This window comes from Alosa pseudoharengus, unplaced genomic scaffold, assembly GCF_046254945.1.
Source record: "Alosa pseudoharengus isolate Yale_2024_CS ecotype anadromous, Long Island Sound unplaced genomic scaffold, YU_APseudo_1.1 YU_APseudo_1.1_scf_2, whole genome shotgun sequence".
Lineage (NCBI taxonomy): Eukaryota > Metazoa > Chordata > Actinopteri > Clupeiformes > Clupeidae > Alosa > Alosa pseudoharengus.
In genome coordinates, this window is record NW_027468663.1 from 20,317,505 (window position 1) to 20,338,429 (window position 20,925).

General features: G+C 39.9%; 2 protein-coding genes across 2 annotated transcripts; one reads left to right on the plus strand and one right to left on the minus strand.

Annotated features, from left to right (window-relative positions):
- The first annotated feature begins 3,906 nt into the window (after positions 1-3,906).
- itm2cb (integral membrane protein 2Cb) lies at positions 3,907-9,009 on the plus strand. The gene is made up of 6 exons (XM_076294094.1): positions 3,907-4,087; positions 5,129-5,266; positions 5,370-5,573; positions 5,903-6,013; positions 6,288-6,438; positions 7,695-9,009. Exons 1-6 carry the CDS (start codon positions 3,995-3,997, stop codon positions 7,784-7,786), a joined length of 789 nt encoding a protein of 262 aa, XP_076150209.1. The 5' UTR covers positions 3,907-3,994; the 3' UTR covers positions 7,787-9,009.
- A 154-nt stretch (positions 9,010-9,163) lies between these two features.
- lpar5a (lysophosphatidic acid receptor 5a) lies at positions 9,164-10,498 on the minus strand. The gene has a single exon (XM_076295830.1). The coding sequence runs from the start codon at positions 10,406-10,408 to the stop codon at positions 9,443-9,445; it is 966 nt and encodes a 321-aa protein (XP_076151945.1). The 5' UTR covers positions 10,409-10,498; the 3' UTR covers positions 9,164-9,442.
- Between the last annotated feature and the right edge of the window lie 10,427 nt (positions 10,499-20,925).

Below are 20,925 nucleotides of genomic sequence, written 5' to 3' on the forward strand. Positions count from 1 at the left end.
GCCCAAGTTGCCCAATGGGCAAACAAACAACTTTTACTTTGATAACCCTATAGAACATGTTACTGTATAAAAGTTCACTGTACTCAACATTTCCAGGTCAACTTTTGGCAATTAGACTAAAAATTGCAAATTTTTCGAAATTTTGCCAAAGTTCATGTGTTAGGTGGCACCCCTAAATCTAAATGGAATTACTCAAAACTGTGCAAAAGTCATTTTTATGTTAATAGGAACAAAATGCAATGCCAGCCAAATTGATATTTTGAAATTAAAATTTCCCTACAGCATGGTCCCACTGGCCCTGACGACCCTGCCAGGCGACCAACTCACGCCTGGGTCAGACCGGGCTATGTGGAGTAATGCTTTTAAGAGTGATGCTTTCATGTTTTACAGTGTTTGCAGGTTGCACCGCTGCAGCCGTTTTAGTCTGGTGTTTTGTTGACAGTGTTTCTATTCCTGCTTGTTCCAGTGGGAGTTTTAAATGTTGGTAACTACTTCTCAGGGATGTGATTTGGGTTTTTCCCTGGGGAAAGGGGGGGGGGGGGGCATGTTATGTCTGACAGTTTCACGACAGCCGGCTTTCGGACTGTCAAATGACGTATGATAGCAATTATTTTAGGGTTTAGTTAGCCATGTGGCCCCTCTTGGCATTAAACAAAAGACACCCTCCCCTCCCCCAATGAAATGCTAAGGTACTGGTTCGAAGGGTTATCAGATCCACAAGACAAAGGATGTTACCTTGCTATAATGTATCCATGTGTCATGAAATGTAAATATACATTATACATTACATTACAAATATATGTATTTAAACATGGCTATTTTTTAAGTTAAAAAACATGATCTGCTCAGATCATGTTTTTTAACTTAAAAAATAGCCATGTTTAAATAAAGGCTTTTTATAATTTTTTGAAGAAGAGTGCCTTGGACTCCCTTTTCTTTTGATGACATTTTGTGTGTTTTTCCCCACACCAAAGAGCACCTTCAAGATCTTTTTTCTACAATTCCTGAGCACTTTGGAGTTTTTCTTTATTCGTAAATATATTCATGTTTGGTATCATTGTAATAGTCTCAGTACAAGGATTGTAATGATTTGATTGTGAGAATGTTTGGAACATTCTATAAGTGATATTTCTGATATATAAGATATCTCTCCTCATGCTATTCAGATAGGTGTGAAGTGGGTGTGAGTAGGTGTGTCTGATGCCAAGTGGAGAACCAACCAAGTGGGATTGTTTTGCCGCCAAATTCTTCCTTTGTTTAACCCATACAAAAGTGATTCACTTGCATTGTAAGAAGAACAAGAATTAGAACTAGATGGAGTACTGAAGAAGAGAGAGAGAGGTTGATCCAGCAGAGGCCATGGCCTCTGTGCCATGGCCTAGGCTACATAGACCATAGACCATTTTTTTTACCCTCTCTGCTTGTAACAGAATAAACCTGATTCCTGAGTGTTCCTGAAGTTTGCCAGTCTAAGTTAATATTAAGTAATTATTCACCACAATTACTTTCACGTACATCCGGTGTTGTATGTGTTTTACGTTAGTGAAATAAATGAATGGATATGGCGGACATGTGCCTCTGATGCTGTTTGAAAACACACATAACATATATTACTTTTTATGCTGTAAGTGCATGTTGTGTGTGATGTCTGTATGCTACTGAGACCTTGAGACTGAGATCTATCCATGTACATAGGGGTTTGCACGGCGTGTCATCAGATCTGGACGTCGCCATACATTGGAGATACCCGCCTCATTAGAAAGCATTTGGCACTGAAGTAAATCCAAAACATTGTCAAGGAAAATGGTTAATTATTGCCATGTTTATGGTCAGACCGAAAAAAAACATCTGGAGTAGATATCGACTTCCAATAAATAGGTGAATAAACACCTAAACTACTCACCTGAAATCGTAGTGAATGCTGGCAATGAAGAGAGCTTATTTTCAAGAAGACTGTGGTGCACCTGAATTGAGTGCCTAAACTCATGCTAGATAATACAAGGTAAATGTAACTTGGTTATTTTAATCAACAAAGCATGAATAGGCATATAGCATATAGGCATATTATTGTCATGACAATCCTGGAGGAAAAGCCTACGATTCTATTCTGCCACTCAATGAATTTCAAGGCTATGGATTGTGCATATAAAGTAACCATAATTATAATGTAGCCATGCTATATTAATGACAAATATTAATATAGCCATATAAAATTCAATTGAGCCCCCCCCCCCCCTATCTGTCTATATTTGTGCGCACAAGAAGGTGTAGCTTATTTCATAACATAAAGAATAGCCCAGGTCCATTAATAGACCTATCATTTCCGGATGGCGTAGATAACGCCATCTGGACGCCATCCGAACGCGCCAGTCGATAGCACCAAAATAAGACTCGGATGTTACTACCATATCTGTCCATTTTCAAATTAAAGGTTCTGTAATAATTTACTTTTCAGCTCGTGAAACTAATGAGAATGACCAGCCTGCCTTATTAACAAACGATATTTCTCATCTGTCTCAAATGTGGTGATAGTCCAGCCTACTTATTTTTCAGCTAAATGCTTGAATACAGCAGACAGTTTATACTTTGTAGCCTACGTGTTAAACCTCTGGGTAGGCTACAATTTAGTGATAAACTTGTGTTAGTTATCTTTAGTTAGTTATATTTCAGTTGGCGAATAGGGGAGAACTGGTACAATTGTAACAGCGGTACAAATGTAACAGTGTTTTATTCTCAAGATATGGTGTAGCTACGGAAACGTAAACAGACACATATCATGTAATTATGTATAATCGTACAGCCATCCAAATATGAATGGTCTACTATAAATACGACCAGAGATATTAAGCAAAAAGGTGCAAAATTCAAGCATCGCGATTTTTTATTTATTTTTTAACCGCAACTGTTTGTTTAAGTTTGCTTTGTGAAATTTGAGCGTGTGGACTTCAATCACATGTCATTCATATCTTCAGTCCCTCTGTTTCAAGTTAACATGAGTCCCATTTGATTTATGTAGTCACAGCACATGCAATTAAATGAAAATAAAAACATGACCTGTGCGGGTCAGTTGTAACACCAGTCTCTATGGCAAAATGAACTGATTTTATCGCGCTTTCTATTGCGAGTTATGGATTATGATTTTTGTGCCGCCATCACCCAATTAAAGTTAACACAGCAACTTGAAATATCACTGTTGGACCAAATGCTTCAGACATGTAAGAAATAAGCAGTTTATCAACTATATTTACTGGTTTTATCAAGTGGATATGGCCAAAATAAGCACATTTAAAGGTTATTTTGAGCTAGCATAACACCGTAATATGGTCTGCAATGGCTAATCAATAATGCAATAAATTAGCTTTAACAGTCATACATTTGGACTTTTTTTCTTGATTTTATATGAAAACAGATGCTCTTTGTTTAACCCAGCACTGTTTTGTGTTAAAATATGTTATAGGATTCACGATTTTAGCACTGTTACATTCATGACGCTACTGTTACAACTGTACCGCACTTTTTATGGCTGTTAAGTTAAATTATTGACAAACTATAACATCTTTTTTTAATTTTGTTTCAACTTTCATGGAGTAGACATGTAGCCTACGACTCTGTTCTGGTCAAATTTCACAACTCTCAAGTCTATCGTCTTTGTGTAAATCGAGTTTGAATTGGAAAAATAAAAAAGTGTTACAATTGTGCCGGTTCTCCCCTATGGCATAAATTGCATTGGTCTAACGCTATATAATACCTCCATGGTCTAACGTGAGAAAGCAAGAGTAAGAAGCAAGGAGCAAAAAAAAAAGAATAACTTTGACGTCACAGAGGACTTGCTATTCGAGGTGACTTTTGTTTTGATATTCTCCCGGAAGTTTACGCACTCTTTTTAAATTGTCTGAGCTCACCAGCTTCATCGCATTCATTTTAGTTGGTGAAGGTGCTCCCCTCAGCATCACATTTGAGGTTATTCAGAGAATCGAAGTATTGAAGAGTAATTATGGTGAAGATAGCTTTTCAACCTGTGACGGCACAGAAGCCTGACAAGGAGAGCGATGCAGATAAGGAAGAGGTTCATATGCCTTATCCACATGTAAGTAACTCGTTTACTTTGCCTTGCTAATGCTGGTACTCATCCCTTTGTTGTGAAAGCATTTAGTTAGCATGTGAGCGTTGCCAGATAAAAGGCGTTTCGTTTGTGTTATGTCTACATTGTAATAAAATGTTCAGGTAAAGTGAATACATTCTTGACGTTTTATAACCATCAGCTGAACCTTTAAAAAAAAAAAAAAAAAAAGATTAGCCAGCAATGCGTCCTTTCAAAACAGCTAATTATCGCAGGTAGCAGGGTATCTATCATTCTCCAAGGTTATTTTACACACGCGCCCACAGTATCTTTGTTGCAACGGAAAGTAGTGTAACATGAATTTGTCAGATGTAACGTGTGGTTCGCCTACTAAGTGTCAAATGTTACAGTGTTGCTTTTTGCTGTGGAATTTAATTGTGTCAGATTAGTTTGCAATGTCACTGCAGATCGGTTGGGGGCGGGGGCTTACAATGGCACACTAATGTTGAGATATATATATTTTTTTTTTTTTTTTTTTTTTAAGGCTATAACTTAACGTCTTGAACTGCACTTGCAGCGTGCAGGACGTTCCGTTAAACAAATATATTTTTTTGTTCATGGATTCACAATGCATCCTGCCATTTGCCATGGAATGCTGACGCGATTGATGCCTCAGTACAAATATGGAGTGTGAATGCACTACAGTAGGCTACTAAAAATATCATCCAGTCAAATCTAGTGGCGCTATAGGAAATCTGTTTTATTCGCCGTTTTTATCCTCGGTGTAACCCGCGTAGGATGAGTGCCGGTGACAGATTTAGCGAGAGACTGTGGTGGGCAGCTATTGCTCACGCTCATGCTGACGTCTTGAGATGCTGGCGTCACACATTCAATCCAACCCGGAGGGACGGTGCCCAAGTTTGTCGGCTGTGTAGGATAGTGGCAATTACTAGCCGATAACCGGAAGCGACCATGATAGACCAACTTAAAAGAGGTGGTCATCATAATGGAGAAAGCTGTTATAATTGATTAATAATAATGTGTTTGTTTTTATTATTATATTAACAGGAAGAGTTGGTGCTTCCCCTTCAATCCAAGAAGTCCCCAGTTAATGGTCTGTGTTGTCTTACCTTTGGCCTTGTGGTCTTCATGTCTGGACTGGTGCTGGCATCAATTTATGTTTACCGCTACTACTTTATTTCTCAGGTGAGCCTCAGTTTTTGACTGATTATGATATTATGATGATGAGACGTAAGTCCTTAAGGTGTCCAATTTTAATTGTATGCTGTATGCCTCCTTTTTTCCAAAGACGTTCTCTCAGATGCCAGAAGATGTGCTCTTCAACTGCCATATGCTGTATGAGGACACGGGTGTGCATGCTCCAATACATGGCCGTCAGGAGCTGGAAGAGAACGTTGGCATCTACCTACAAGACAACTATGAGCAAATCAGTGTCCCAATGCCTGACTTTGGTGGAAGTGACCCCGCGGATATCATACATGACTTTCATCGGGTACGATGATTCCTGCAAACTAAGGAATGATGTTTAGCATGGGTGAACCCAGACATACCTGTTCGCAGAGCAAATTCAAATTTGCTTACAGGTTTGTCTGGATTCACCCAGGGTAAATTATGTTAAGTTTGTAATACAAATTAAATTTTCAAGAAAGTTAGAAAGTATGTATTTTTGTCACCCCCAATACATTTGATAGTTAAAACACCTTACTTTTTTATTTTGTAAGCTGGTTTAAGTTTTGTTGCTCCAGCTTAGCTGGGTTTTGTAGTTGTGGTCCTCCTGTGTTGCAAAATTGTTTATCGTGTTCTCCATTTCAATAATTGTAGGGTCTGACTGCTTATTATGACATTGCATTGGACAAGTGCTACGTCATTGAGTTAAACACCACTATTGTCATGCCTCCAAGAAGTCTGTGGGAGCTACTTGTAAATGTCAAGGTAAGGGGATTTCTATATGGCTTTTGTTGCACTTCCTCACACAGATGCCCTCTATGTGAATGCATTGTAGAACAAAGAACCAACAACATTTAGGCCATTTGTCACTTTACTTTCTTAAAAATGCATGCCATGACTGCGTCAAGTTAGTTTGGATAAAATGTATATTAACTGTACTTCACCTTGGGCCATGACATGAGATACGACTGAGTTGGACAGGGTTGAGTTACTGGATCAAGCTTCCCAGGTGCTGACACCCTTGTTCTGTGTTTCACAGAAGGGTACATACCTGCCCCAGACCTACATAGTCCAAGAGGAGATGATGGTGACTGGCCGTGTGCGCAGCCTGCGGCAGCTGGGGCCGTTCATCCACAGACTCTGCTACGGCAAAGAAACCTACAGACTGAGGAGGCGCAGCACTCGGAGGCGTGAGTACTCACCTCCCTCTCTCACTTCTGTCGTGTCATGTCAGCTTTGTGTTCTCCTCTTTTTTTGTGGGTGATGTGATTTCAAAAGATTTCTGGGGGAAAAAAAGATTTCTGGCCTTGAGAGGATGGCATCAGTGTAGGGACGGGTGATAGACACAGGAAATGGTTAATCCTCCTCTCACTGATGATGATCTAACGAGGAATCCCGCCCCCGAGGCATGCGTAGGTACAGACAGCCTGGCCGCCAACCAGCAGCCTGCTCACGCAACAGTCCTGGCATGGCTATTCTCCCAGCGAATACGTTAGTGACTGGCGAGTGTGTGAGTGGGTGACTCACTGAGTGTACACTGTGGACTTCCTTATTAACGTGATGTGTGGGCACAGCCGGAACTGCTGCGTCTACTTGTGTGCGTTGGTTTGTGCGCTTGTGTGTGTGAGTGGGCAGCCGTTTGCTTGCAGCAGAATGTGGGGCGGCATAGATCTGCTGTCAGTATAACTCTTCTCACTGCTTTTTCACAGCAGTTGATGTCTCAGGTTTAGAAGTTTTTCTACTACTTCTTATGAGGCACGAGGCATGAGAAACAGGAAATGAAGACCATATAAATGAACCACAAAGTAAAGTTAGAACTGGCAGAAATGGGGTAGATAAGCGTGCTTATCATTTTCAGGCGTAGAAAGAAAAAAAAAATGTTAGTCAACCGATGTGTAGATATTAAAATGAAGTAAAATAAGAAAGAAAACAGGAACTCCTCACCTGCCCAGCAGTGTCAATGAAGTACACTACTCACAAAAAGTCAGGGATATTCTGCTTTCGTGTGGAATTTCAGGATGAACCTAATATCCACTATAACCTAACTTTTGAATATGCATGTCCAACAGTTCAATGTTTCAGTACTTTCTGTACTGAAACATTAAATTTCACCCGAAAGCCAGATATCCCTAACTTTTTGTGAGTAGTGTATAATGTGTAGAAATGTTGTACACTCTTAAACGAATGTGTTGGAAACAACACAAACTGTGTTGTCCCTATCTGGACACGGAGATGTGTTAAAAAACAATAAAAGTTGTATTGTTTTCAATGCAAGTTGTGTTATGTTCAACACATATTGTGTAACAAATAACAAAAGCAATGTGTTGGAAACAACACAAACTGTGTTGTCCCTATCTGTTCGCAAGTTGTGTTGTTTTCAACACATTTGTTTTCAAGAGTGTATGTTTCAAGAGAAGTGACAACAGCTGATCTCTATCTTGTACAGGCATTGACCGACGTGAGACCAGAAACTGTCACAATATTCGCCATTTTGCAAACACATTTGTGGTGGAGACAGTCATCTGCGACCGAGCGTAAATTCGCTCCTCTGTCCTCTCCCACACCCGCATCACAGCCAGTGAAGTCCCACACTGTCCACTGGATCTTCTCTCCATTCAGCTTGATTGCACTTTAACCTGCATGGTACACTAAATGTTGTGTAATGTATTTGTGTTATTTTTTTTTATTCTGTCTTGAGTAAGAATGTAATGTAATCTTAGATTGTGATTTTCATGACCTTTTTTTTTTGTAAACATAACATTGTTTACCTATAATTGTGATCTGCAAAATCCTTTGAACCCACTGTAATATGTCCCAAGTTGGTTAGTGGATTTATCCAATATTCCTTAACATTTAGGGAAGACTGTCTGATTTTTATGTGTGTTGTAATTTTATTTTTTCCTTTTTCTTTCATTCTTTTACCCTTTTGATGTGCAATGTCTATACGGTATTGGGATGCCTGGTATGAATATGCCGCGTGTACTATGCACTGACTTTGTTTTAAGGTTTGTTTGTTTTGTATTATGTTGTCTGTTCCTCCAGGTTTAGATTTTCTGGAGGCACATGTAAACTTCTGATTATTAGGAAATCCAAAATATGAAGATATTGTCATGAAGCCAAAACATACCTCATATTTTAGAATTTACTTGTTTGCCTAGTGTCAAGTTCTGTATTATTTTGCAGTGTATAGAAGCAATATATCTCAATTTTCATATCTTAATAATTTCATGTATCAAGATCAGTGTTGCATAATGGTAGCTTGTTAAGTAAAAATTTCTCCCACTTTTTTTTTTTTATATGTGCTAATGCGCGTTCCAGTCAAGCATTTCTTCAAACTTGTCAGTAAATTATTTTGAATACTGTAGACAATGTGCAGTACATGATATCATTATATAGTCATCTGTGCTTTCATCAGACATGTTGTAGAGCAGAAACCCTATGTACAGGCTGTGGTAGCTTTTTTCATGTCAAGTATACCTCTTTTTAATCAATCTACAATTGATGTCTGCTGTTGCATAGCAGTCATATTAATTTTCCACTCTCAGTTTCATCTGAATTGCATGGCAGAATGTTTCTCTGGCAAAGCTAGTATTCTCTTCATGATCAGACACTGCAGTTAGGGCTGATTGTGTTACAGACTAAAGGGAATGTATCATCCTATTTTTATTAGTGACCTTGTCTCTGTTCTTCCTCTATCTTCTGTTCCATCTGCTTGTAAAATTCCTACTACTTAGAAATAAACTGCTTAAAGGGATGTTTCACTTTTGGTCAGTGTTTTAATTGAGGATGTCTGATGCTTGATATTTATGGCATGTTCCTTTTTCATGCATAAAAAAGTTCACACATCACACCATAACTGAAATTCAGTGAAAAATGTTTAATGAAATGCATTTGAAAAACACAGGTGGAATGAAGGCTACAATTTTGTAATAGACTAATACACAATAAGTAAGGTTTGCTGACTTGTATGTACAAAATGATGCTTTTCTGTTTTAATTCTGCTGTACTGTGTGGCTGAAGTGTTTTCTGAGGAACTACTGTAGATAGTTAGTTCCCAGGTAGATAAGACAAAAACAAAAAGAACATTGTGCTGTATGTGTACTGTGGCATCGTGTGTACCACACAATTAAACAGGGACACATGGATGCATTGAGATCTGCTAAATTGGTTTGTCATTAGAACATAATACTTATCTTACATCATCAAAGTCTCTTCAGGTCTTTCTAAATTCAGCGCTCTGGTAGGACCGTTCTCAGCGATCTTGTTTCCTTGAATGTTAATGGAGCTGAAGTAATAGATTAGTGGGTCCAAGCAGCTGTTGGTGCTGGCCAAGCACATGGTTACAGTCTGGACATCAAAATAGTTGTATTCCAACTTCTTCAGCTTGTACAACCCATAGAGAATAAAGGCAACATGGAATGGAATGAAGCATACAGTATAGATGAGCAAATTTGTCAGGAACAGCCTCACCATCTTGCTCCTGTCCAGATTGGTCTCCGATATGCCCTTTGAGGTGGACTGAGCTCTGTCTCGCAGCTTTCGGATGATGGCAATGGTGCAACCGAAGATAATTCCGAAAGGAATAAAAATCCCCAACGTTGAAATAAGGCAAAGGATGTAAAAACCTTTTCCCCACTCAGCAGGAGAGAAGTGCTCAAAGCAGCGGCTGACCCTGCAGTCTGTATCGTTGTTGACCCCATGGTTTAAGGCCACTGGAACAGACAGACCGGCGATGCCTATCCACACTGCCACGCTCGCCACCCAGGAGACAAAGCGAGTGCGCACGGAGCGCGAGCGTAGTGGGTACACCACAGCCAGCATACGATCCACACTGATCAAGGTGATGAACAAAGAACTGGAGTAGAGGTTGACTGCGAACAGGGTCCCAGGAATCATGCAGCTGATGTTGCTCAAGTTCCACACACCCGTGGAGAAGTAGAGGATCCGCAATGGCAGAGAGAGTGTGAAGAGCAGATCAGACAGTGCCAAGTTCGCCATGTAAATAACTGGCACTGACTTAAGCCCTATTCGACGCACAAGTTTCCACAGGGAGAAAGCATTCAGTGGCAGGCCCACAAGCAACACCAGACTGTATGTTGCTGTGAAGAGTGGATACCTAAAGTGAGAAGTACTGCAAGTCAGATCAGACGTGTTCTCCATGCTTCTCTGTTCTCTTCTGCTTTATGTTTTGCTGCCCTTGGAGGAAATAGAGGTATTATCTCTAACACAATCAAGAGGCATGTCAACGCAACAACAACTTGGAACCCTAAGTAGCGATTTGTCCATACAAATACTAATTTCATTACCCTTTTGGAAGGGCAGCGTAAAATGTAAACCCATTTTTCATTTTTCTGAAGTATTGCCACATTGTGACCAATGTAAGTGTTAGATACAACTTTTCTCTTTTACGATCCCCTCTGGACATGTCTAAAGTTGGAAAAAATGAATAGAAAAGTCAACTGACGGATCCAAAATGGTCAACATGGGTTGTAAACCCAATTTTTTGTTTGCGCCGCCAATTTAATGTCACCCTATAGACAAGTTAAAAACATTCTTTTCTGTTTCATCATCCCCTTAGAACAGTGGTCCCCAAACTACGGCCCGCCACCTCATTTTGGGTGGCCCCCCAAAACATGTCCGTGGTATATAGCATCTGGCCCGCACGGGAGTACGACATAGTCAAACTATAAACTCCGTAATTTCCCCCGTTCATTCTCTATGGCGAGTGTTAACAGTACACATGTAATACTCTTTTTGTCCACTGGTGGTTGTTTTGGCGCTGTTTCGCGTTTGCCATTGAAAACGGAATGAAATGTAGGCCTACCTGCAATCTATAGAAGAGGCCTATGCTGACTGCATCAGTGCTCAAAGTATCCTAGAAGTTTATCAATTAATTCTTAATAACTAGCTAACTTCTATTCAAGTCATATTTCTGGGACTTTCTGGGATAATTATTTCTATTTTTATTCACTCGTTCACAAAGTTCTCATCAGGTGAGTGAAAGTTAGAATGGTGGTCATTTCAGATGTTTTTGCCAGCACTTCATAAAACTCTCATAGTTTAACAAAACTTTAAATTATTTGTAGGATATTGCTTGTTCACAACTTGAGCTGTGAGTTCAGAGAATAAAATACTTTTGGGACTCCCTGCTAATACTTTTGGGAATGCTTTTGGGAAAAGTCTTTTTATTAGTATTATTTCATTTGAGCTACATTTTACACTGATATGACATGATGGCAACATAAACACAGCTAACAATGGTATTAAATTGCAGTAGCCTATGATTAAATGTAATGGAATATTCAACCAAGGTACACTGCTGTTGTTCACAGCACTAAGCTATTTATGGTTACTGATATACTTCCGAGTCTCTGGCCCTCTCTTAGAGCCAGGCATAGTGAGCTGGGCCTTGGAAGAAAACGTTTGGGGACCACTGCTTTAGAACATTAAAAGTTAAAAATAGGGCTGTCAAAATAACTGATTAATTTTGATTAATTAATTTGAGAAAAAAATAACTGATTAAAAAAAATAGCGCAGATTAATCAATTCCGTATGACCTTTGACCCCAAACCGTTCTAGTCAGTAACCATTAGACTGTAAAATGAAGGAGAGGGAAGAAAATGTGCTGCCTAGATCATTGATTGGAACATTTACTTTTAAAAAACGGCCTGATGGTGTTGATAAAAATAAAGTGTTGATTAAAATAAAGTCCTCTACAATGTCTGCAGCAAGGAATTTGCATATCACCGGAGTTTGTCAACTCTAAAGTCGCACAACAATGCAAAGAAATAGTGTTGACATTGAGGGGAGTGTTAATTTATTTTCATTGTGTCCCCCTAGTTTATATCTGTTGCCTGAAATGCCTTGTATGTGAAAAAAAACTTTTTCCCGAGGCACTTTTGAATTTATTTTCTCAGCATATTAGCAGTGTTGCCACAGTTACCTTGAAAAGGTAATCTGATTAGGCCTACTGATTACTTCTTTAAAAAGTAACTTAGTTACTTTACTGATTACTTGATTTTAAAAGTAACTAAGTTAGATTACAAGTTACTTTATTAGTTACTTTCAGCAGCTGCCGACAACACCCCACCGCCAGTCTGACTGTCAAAACATAGAGCATATTAACCTCCTTCTATCAGCCAAATATCTTCCTGCTATGTCATTTTATCACGGAGTTACTGGCGATAAGTGAGTTTTGATGCGCAAAAGTAAACTTCATTAGCGGTTAAATTTTTTCGATTATCAATGAGTGTTTTTCATTTAAAGGTTTGACTTAATGCTTATTCAGTAGACCATTTAGTGTTTACCACAATCCATGCTTGTTTACATGGAAAGCAAAACAAGCTATAGTGACATATGTCTGTGTCGGGACGATTGAAACACGTGTTTCAAACGTCCCGACCAGGCTGTAACTCCTTGTATTTTAATTAAATACACAAATATCTGTGTTTAAACAATCACTTATGGAGGTGAGACATGGAAAAACAGTTTTAGGAAGATGAAAATACATTTGGGCCCAGCAGGCAGGGGGTCGAGTTTTCCCATGTTATCCTATGGAGACTGACGGCCGGTGGGTCGTTAAGCCTACTTATTTGGATGTGCAGTGGCCTAAGCCACGTAAAAACCTAGTGAAACGACATTTTCAACAATATAAACATTATATAAATGGGAAAGCTTACCGTTCTAGATATAAACATGGCAGAATCATCCACAGGGCATGATATTTCAAAAACCGCTTCATACACGCTTCACGATGATGGCAATGAGTTGTTAACAGACATGCACAAAGACGTATAGCCCTGCAACAATCTATCTAAAATAAAACCTTTTGGGAGTACCATTCATGATATGTAGTAAAATGTCGAAGTTGTTGAACGTTTATATGGCTTAAACTGTATGTTTCATTCGTCCCCTTAGTAGGGTTGCCACATTTGATTGTATGCAGTTGACCAGCAGCAGACCACACTTACCTTAATATAGTTATATATAGATATATAGACTTTATTCTTGCACTGTTGCACTGTTTGACTTATCCATTTGCACCATCACCATGACACTCATTCACACAGAGCACCTTACCTTACCTTACCTTATGCACAGAGAATCACAGGCTCAGTCTCTGCCTCAGTCATTGCAAGCGCATCTTGTTTGATTAATCACCCACTATGTGTATACTGTTTTTTTAGAATTGTGTTATTTAGTATAATTTGTATTTTAGTATATCTAGTATTTAGTATATATTTATCTTCTACTGTCCTTATTGCTTAGTTGTGTTTTTATATTATATACTTTTAATTATGACCGCCGCTAGCGAAGCGGTCATATAGGGATTGTCAAAGTTATTTTTTTTTTTCCTCATCTACTTCCTGAAATTTTGGTCAACGATACCCGGGGCACCGAAACACCGGGGCACATGAAATTTGGTGGGTATGTAGCCCTACTAGACTTTTACGGAAAATTTTCGTTTGGTCCCCGGGGGCCACTCCCCCTCCGCGCTGGGCCCCCCGAAACCCAAAAAATTCAGTTTTTCCTAAATAACTACCTGAACCGTGGCACCGAGGATGAAGAAATTTTTATGGTATGTTGGTCTCAAGGGCCCACATCAACCTAGCCCATAATCACTAATTTGTGATTTGCACCCCCCCGGTAAAAAATGAAAATGCAATATCATTCTGCTTTAATCGCCCCTCTCTTCAGTAAAGACGTTCAGAACTGCACCAAATTGTATGTGTATGATTAACCTGACATTCTCTGGGGGTGTGCCAAGTTTCGTAGAATTTCATCCATGGGGGGGTCTAAAAAATTAAGTTATGTGTACATTTAGTGACTGTACACTCATTGGCCTGTAGATGGTGGTGCACACATATACACATGCACACACACACACAGGCACCCACATACTATCGGTATTAGAACGGCCGATACATAATTACAAATTCAGTAGGATTAAAAGAAAGCCGAAATAAATATTCATCATCATCATCATGGCTGCATTTCCAGTATTGGCGATAAGTAGTCGTTTGTCCACTAGATGGCGCATCGTTGCAGTGAGACGTAATTTTGTTGGAAGTTAATCTAAAGTGGGTTGGAAAGACACTATGCTTCCTACAAGGACAAGACTGTAGGCTACAGTAGTTTACCGCAGAGAACGTCTAAGGGTAGGATGATTTCTGCATGACATGTAATTCCCATTTCCTCTTGAAGCCGAAATAAATCTGAGAATGTTTATCGGACATGCTTGTTTTTTACTGCAGGTAGGCTACGTTAATCCTATCAATAGCAGAACGTAGGTAAAATAATGTTACCGTTATGGTTGAGTGATGGAGGCCAATTTGATTATTGATATATTTGTAGAAAACCATAAATGCGTTTATAGGCTACCAAGCAAATCGATAACAGCACTAATTGTATCTTTCGACTGTCATCTCATTTGCTTATGACCATAACCTAGGCTACTAACAGGAGCTAAGTGAGTTAGCCACAACACGTTCGCTACGTGATGGTTTTTTAATGGAAAATATATAGGCTACCTGAAAGATAACCTGTCTATGATGCACCCTAAACACCGGGCTGGGTCATTTTTGCTCAAGGTCTCAAAAAGCGTTCATTCAACGTTCATTCCCAAACACCCATATAGGCTACTTTAATCCTCTATTTTCAAAGGTGATTCAAGTAAGGAAGAGCATGGCTCAAAGTAAAGTAACTGAAACTACATAAATTCGTCAAAGTGAATAATTTGTGTCAACTCGCCGCAATGTAGATTTATTAACGCACCCGTGATGATCTACATCTCCATTTAAACCAGATGTTTTAGAGCGCACGTTGAGATGTATTCAGAGCAGGGCTGTACCTACACATATTTGTTGCACGTGCTACAAAAATCATTCTTTGCGATGGATTTAGTACCAACGTTACACCGGTCAGATACAGTTTTGCCTATGGCTATTCCGTGAGACTGAGGCGCTTTTTGTTTGTTCGAAGTGCGTGTTTAGGGTGTGAGAGGGGAGTCGATGTGCTTTGATTCCAGCTTGGTAGTTGTAGTCTATGCGATTAAAAAACACGTGTGTGTGAAGTATCCAAACAATGATAACGCTTTCATTATGGCTGCTTTAGCCACAGACCTTGAGCTACTGTACAGTGGGTTGGGTTCCATTTAGAAGTGTCCACTTCATTCACCCTTTCCGTGATTCACAGCTACGTGAAATGTATTACTACTGATATGCAAAACTATTAACTTTTCGCCAAGAGGTGGCAGCTTGATACTGTAAGGCAGGGGTCGGCAATTACGTTTGGACCCGGGCCAATTTTTTTTCAGACAATGGCATCGCGGGCCATAGCTTTTGTAATGGGGGGGGGGGGTTATAGGCCTACTATTTAAATTATTAATTATTATATTATATTAAAATAAACATCATCTAACTTTTAAAATGCATTTAATTTAATTCCATTAAAAACGTTTATTTGCTTATGTGCGCTGTTTTTATGCCGCCTGCTGCATCTCCTGTCGTCTCTCATGAAACAGGCGACTTGCCTAGCAACTTGCCGTAACTAATGTGTAGGCTACAAATATTATTCTTTTGGATGACGTGTAAATGATTAGCTGAACATTGCTATATGCTAGTTATCGATGCAAAATGTCGTTGTCAAAAGCCTTGAAAAGAAAAATTGATTCAGAATGCAGGACCTACAAAGAAGAATGGAAGCAGAGGTATGTGTTGAGCCTGCCTGCATTTCTTAATGCCAAGCCTATTAATTTAACGAAACATAGGCTATTTTTGACCTTGCCCACTGGAAGAGGGAGACAGGACACTGTTGTTGTTTTTTTTGCACAAGATTACGCGCACTCGCGTGCCAATACCGTTCCGACCTGTGCGTCATGGATAACTGCAAGGATGTTCCACCTGTTTTGTCACTTTAGTAGGACTATCATCTATACCTCAATAAATGTTTTGAAATTGATGGGATTGCTGTAGGCCTTTTTTTCTTTTTAAAAACATGGGGTTAAAAAAAAAATTCATTCAACAGCAAATTAACGTCATCTCGCGGGCCAGATAGAATAGATGGCGGGCCAAAATTGGCCCGCGGGCCACTATTTGCCGACCCCTGCTGTAAGGTGTACGCCATTGGTTCCAACGGAGATTTTATTTGGGTCGCCAGTAGGGCTGGGATAAATTATTTTTTAAACGATTAATCTAGCAATTATTTTTTCGATGCATCGATTAATCTAACGATTCATTTTTTCAGTCCGATTCGATTTCGATTCGATTCGATTATCTCCCCATTTATTCACTAATAGCAACTTATACATGTTTATTTACATATCTGAATGAAAAAACATGAATTATTTAACATTGTAATATATGTTTATTGCTCTTAAGATTCCAAAATAAAAGACTGAAGTGCAAGTAACTACAAGTGCAAAGTAATGTATTCTTAGTTAGAGGTAGCATTCAATAAAGTTTCAGTTAGTCATTTTAAGACGTTCGTGTGGGAATCATGTGTGGATGCAATTCATAATGTAGTTCAAATAACAGTTCGTACTTCTCCTTTGGACAAGCACTTTTGAGTCTTGGAAAACACTTTTCCATTTCCATCTGGATTTTGCAAACAGAGTCAATAAAATGAGCTCTGCATGAGTAATACAAGCAGCTGCAAGTAAGCATGCTAAACTTGACATCCAAACAGTATTCTAACGTTAGCTTTGAGATAAGGCTACTGCTTGATCGCATACTGTAACTTAACTTCGTTTAGTCTCCTCAATGTATTATGTTGTGATAAGACCTTAGCAGAGTTTACTTTAACTTTAATGCAGCGGTTTTGAACAAATTTGCGCCGCATGGTCACGATGCTAAGCGGATTTAATAGCAATGTAGCCCACTATGTTCTATGCCAGGGATTCCCAAACTGTGGTACGCGTACCCCCGGTGGTACGCGAGCTGCCACTAGGGGGTACGCGAGATGAAAAGGGCAATGGCGGAAAGGAGTTAAAAATGATTAATTAATACTCTAATTAATTAATAAATAATACATAATTTCGAATCGGGTTATAATGATATGGAAACGTGAAATTAAAGGAAATCATTTGTAAACTCTATAATAGGGTATGTTTTCATTAAAAAATAAGCTACACACAATACGTGATTTCCTGCGGGCAGCCAGAATATCTGGCGCGTTAGTTTCGTTGAAGTATAGCCTAGGCTAGGTAGAAGGCTGCGTAAACATGGAAAACTGACTAAAAACAGGGACACTGTCCAAAAGGCCTAATTAAAGCGATCGAAGAGGAGAAACAGAGCAGGACACAGGTAGGTCTAACGATGGAATGGGATGGAGGGCAGACTAATGAAGGTGGAGATGGAGCAGAGCACAGGGGGATAAAAGAAAGAACGAGACATAAAAGGCTGCGCGAAGAAAGCTAAAGTATGATGGATTGGGAGACAGACTGCCCAAAGCCACAGTGCGTGGTCTGCAGTGAGATGCTACCTAACCATTCTAATGTGGTTCTCCACTGTTTTTTGTAACGTGAGAGCTCATAGACCAGTTGCACATTTTTAATTATGTTATCATGTAGGGCGGCTAATTAAACAACGATGCCTGGAATGCGTCAATAGAATGAGTTACTTTTTTATGTGTTGGATGGTGGGGGTACGCGAGCCGAGTCAGGATGTAGAAGGTGGTCCGCGGGGGAAAAAAGTTTGGGAACCGCTGTTCTATGCAGTGCTTCTATGTGGCAACAACAATCCTTCAACAATCGTAATTTTTTGTTAAATGCACATGCAGAGGAGGAGCAGCGGGCTCGTTACGAGAGAGAGCGGGCGGGGCGAGGAAAGGCTGTGTGAGTAAGTGGCAAGTGCAGCTGAAATTGTTTTATCTTATCTTTAATTTAAATAGCAGGCCTACAACATAGAACATCAATGTGTGGTGGCCGGTTTTGATTTCGTGGTGCCCAGCCACAGATTAGTCAACGTATGGAAAACACTGAAGGTGTAAAATTAAAAATATTTAGCAGCACACGTTATGCTCGACGAATCGACGGTCATATTTTGCGTCGACGTCATCGATTACGTCGACGCGTTGTCCCAGCCCTAGTCGCCAGCATAGCCTAGTGACAATTTGTGTTGTGTAATAGGCCTAGCATAGGGCCTACCTTATATAGCTTATAGGTTGTTAACAGTCACGGTTTTGTCATAACTCCCTCTATGCATTTTTGCATTTAGAATAGCTCTAAAACCCGGGGGCGAACACGTCGCAGGGGGGGCGCCAGTGCGTGTCAAGTCAAGACTAAAATGTGAAAACGATACAGATAAGATACTGAGGGAGAACATTAGGACATGGACCCCATATGATGACCTTTGACCCCATGACCTTGAGTACCTAATAGCTGATGTTCATTCTCACTATAGGCAGAGACTTTCTAATGAGGAGACACAGCACTCAAAAAATCCTCCATAGAAATGCATGGGGTTAGTTTGTAACGTCAATATGGCCGTTGTCTACACATATCCCACCCCTTCCTCGGCAAAACGTCGACATGTGGATATATTGAGCCAATCATATGGTGTGTTGTGAAGATATTTTCCCAATCATGTGTTGTGAACTCACCGCTGGAGCAAGATTGGTGTCGTGAAGCCTTGCGCACGAGCATTTCTGCTGAATTGGATGCCCGATGAGTGCCCAAAAAGCGTTGCTACATGGCCGCCGAGTGGAGGGACTTGCCTAAAAGGACTTTGCTATAGGACAGTATTAAAACCACTTAATGGATTTGACATGAGGATTTATGCCAAGGATAACATCCGCCAATGTATGCAGAAATAATGGAGGAGACAGACGCAAAGATTTTTCTCCACCAAGTTAATTAATTCTGTATATCGGGACACCTTACAGGATGTTATTCTGTTTGTCCCCCATGTTGCCAGTCGTTTATGTAGGCAATAGGCATGCATTTTTAGCACAAAAAGGGAAATGTAGTTCAGTTTAAAAAGAGGCCGATCTGTTGTTTGTTGAATTGTTGTTCTACATTCATTGGTTACGGAAATGATGGTGGGAAGCCATGTCAGTGGTTCTCAAGTGGTAAAGTCGCGACCCATATAACGTTCAAGCCAATGGATATGGTGAGCTACATGGTAAGACAAGCGAAGTGCCTGTAGGCCTACTTGTTTGGAACATGTGGGAGTTTGGCATTAGCCTACATTTGTGAAGTCTCTTGATGTCACCTTTCAAAGTACATGACAGGTATGACTTATGACAGGGGTGCCTTGTTTCCATGTGGCATTTTAGTTTTGATGGTTTCATGCTCTCATGTGCCAGCCATCTACTGCACACCACACAATGAGGTTTCTGTCCATTTTGTCCTCAGTTTAAGTGAACAGTAGGCTATATATCCAAGCCTAATGTAGGCTACCTCAAATATTCAGAGTAGCAGCAGCCTACTTGCGTTTACCACTAAAATGATGACCTGTCACATAAACATTGTCTATGTCCATGGAAATGACTGATATGTAGGCTACGAATAAAGTTTATCAAAATAAAGGTCCAATATTAGATCTGATAAGGTAGCATTTTAAATTTCATTTTTTTTATTTGTTTTTATGCGAGTATGTGTGCATGTGTGTTTCTGTTTGTGTTTGTGTGTGTGTATGTGTGTGTGTATGTGTGTTTCTGTTTGTGTGTGTGTGTGTGTGTGTTTCTGTTTGTGTGTGTGTGAGTGTGTGTTTGTGTGTGTGTGTGTGTGTGTGTGTGTGTATGTGTGTGTGTGTGTGTGTGTGTATATGTGTGTGTGCAGACAAACAGGTAACAGGCCCTTATTGTCCATTGTTCATCTGTCCGGTTGCCTGATGGGAAAAAGCTGTGTGGTTCTGAGCAACCTACACGTTACTCATCTTGCACGGGATCATCTCCAGTCAGAGGCTACATATGTTGTTTCGCACTTTTATGATGTCATTATCACATCACCAAAAGTACTGGTTTTACAAAAATGTTTGGCAGTATTTTTAAACTACAAAAATACACATGTAAATGTAGGCCTTTCATAAATACTGCCCACATCCCTGCCCTGCCACAGACACTGAGCATGTTTAAAGACCTGACGTCCATGACGTGAGTACCACATTACTGTCCTAAAAGGTGGAAATTTTCTCCTACTCAGAACTTGGAAAAAGAGATAATAACAGAAACCTAAAGCTTTACTGGGGTCTATTAAGTCATCAACACAATGCGCCATCAGCTGGAGGTACACTCATCCGTCATCCAATGTTGCTCCCATTCTCCTTATTCATATGGTGGGCATTGTAAACCAAAACGATGCTATGGGGAACAAACCATTTCATTGTTGTATTCTATGCATTTGCCAGTAGGTGACGAGAATGCGTTAATGATAGTCAGTGTACCGCGCAGCGAAGCGGCGGTCATATAGGTTTAGTCAGATTTTTTTTTCTCTTTTTTTTTTTGCATGCCCAAATTTCCGTCAACGATTCCCGGGACACTGAAAGACCGGGGTACACGAAACTTGGTGGGCATGTAACCCCACATGGATAGCATGGAACCATCGTTTTTCGTTTTGATCTGTAGCCCCCCCGCTGGACTGGACCCCCCGAAAGGAGGGTAGGGCAGACACAGTTTTCTGTGAATATCTTGAGAACTGTAGGGACTAGGATGACCATTTTTTTCCGTATGTTTGCCTT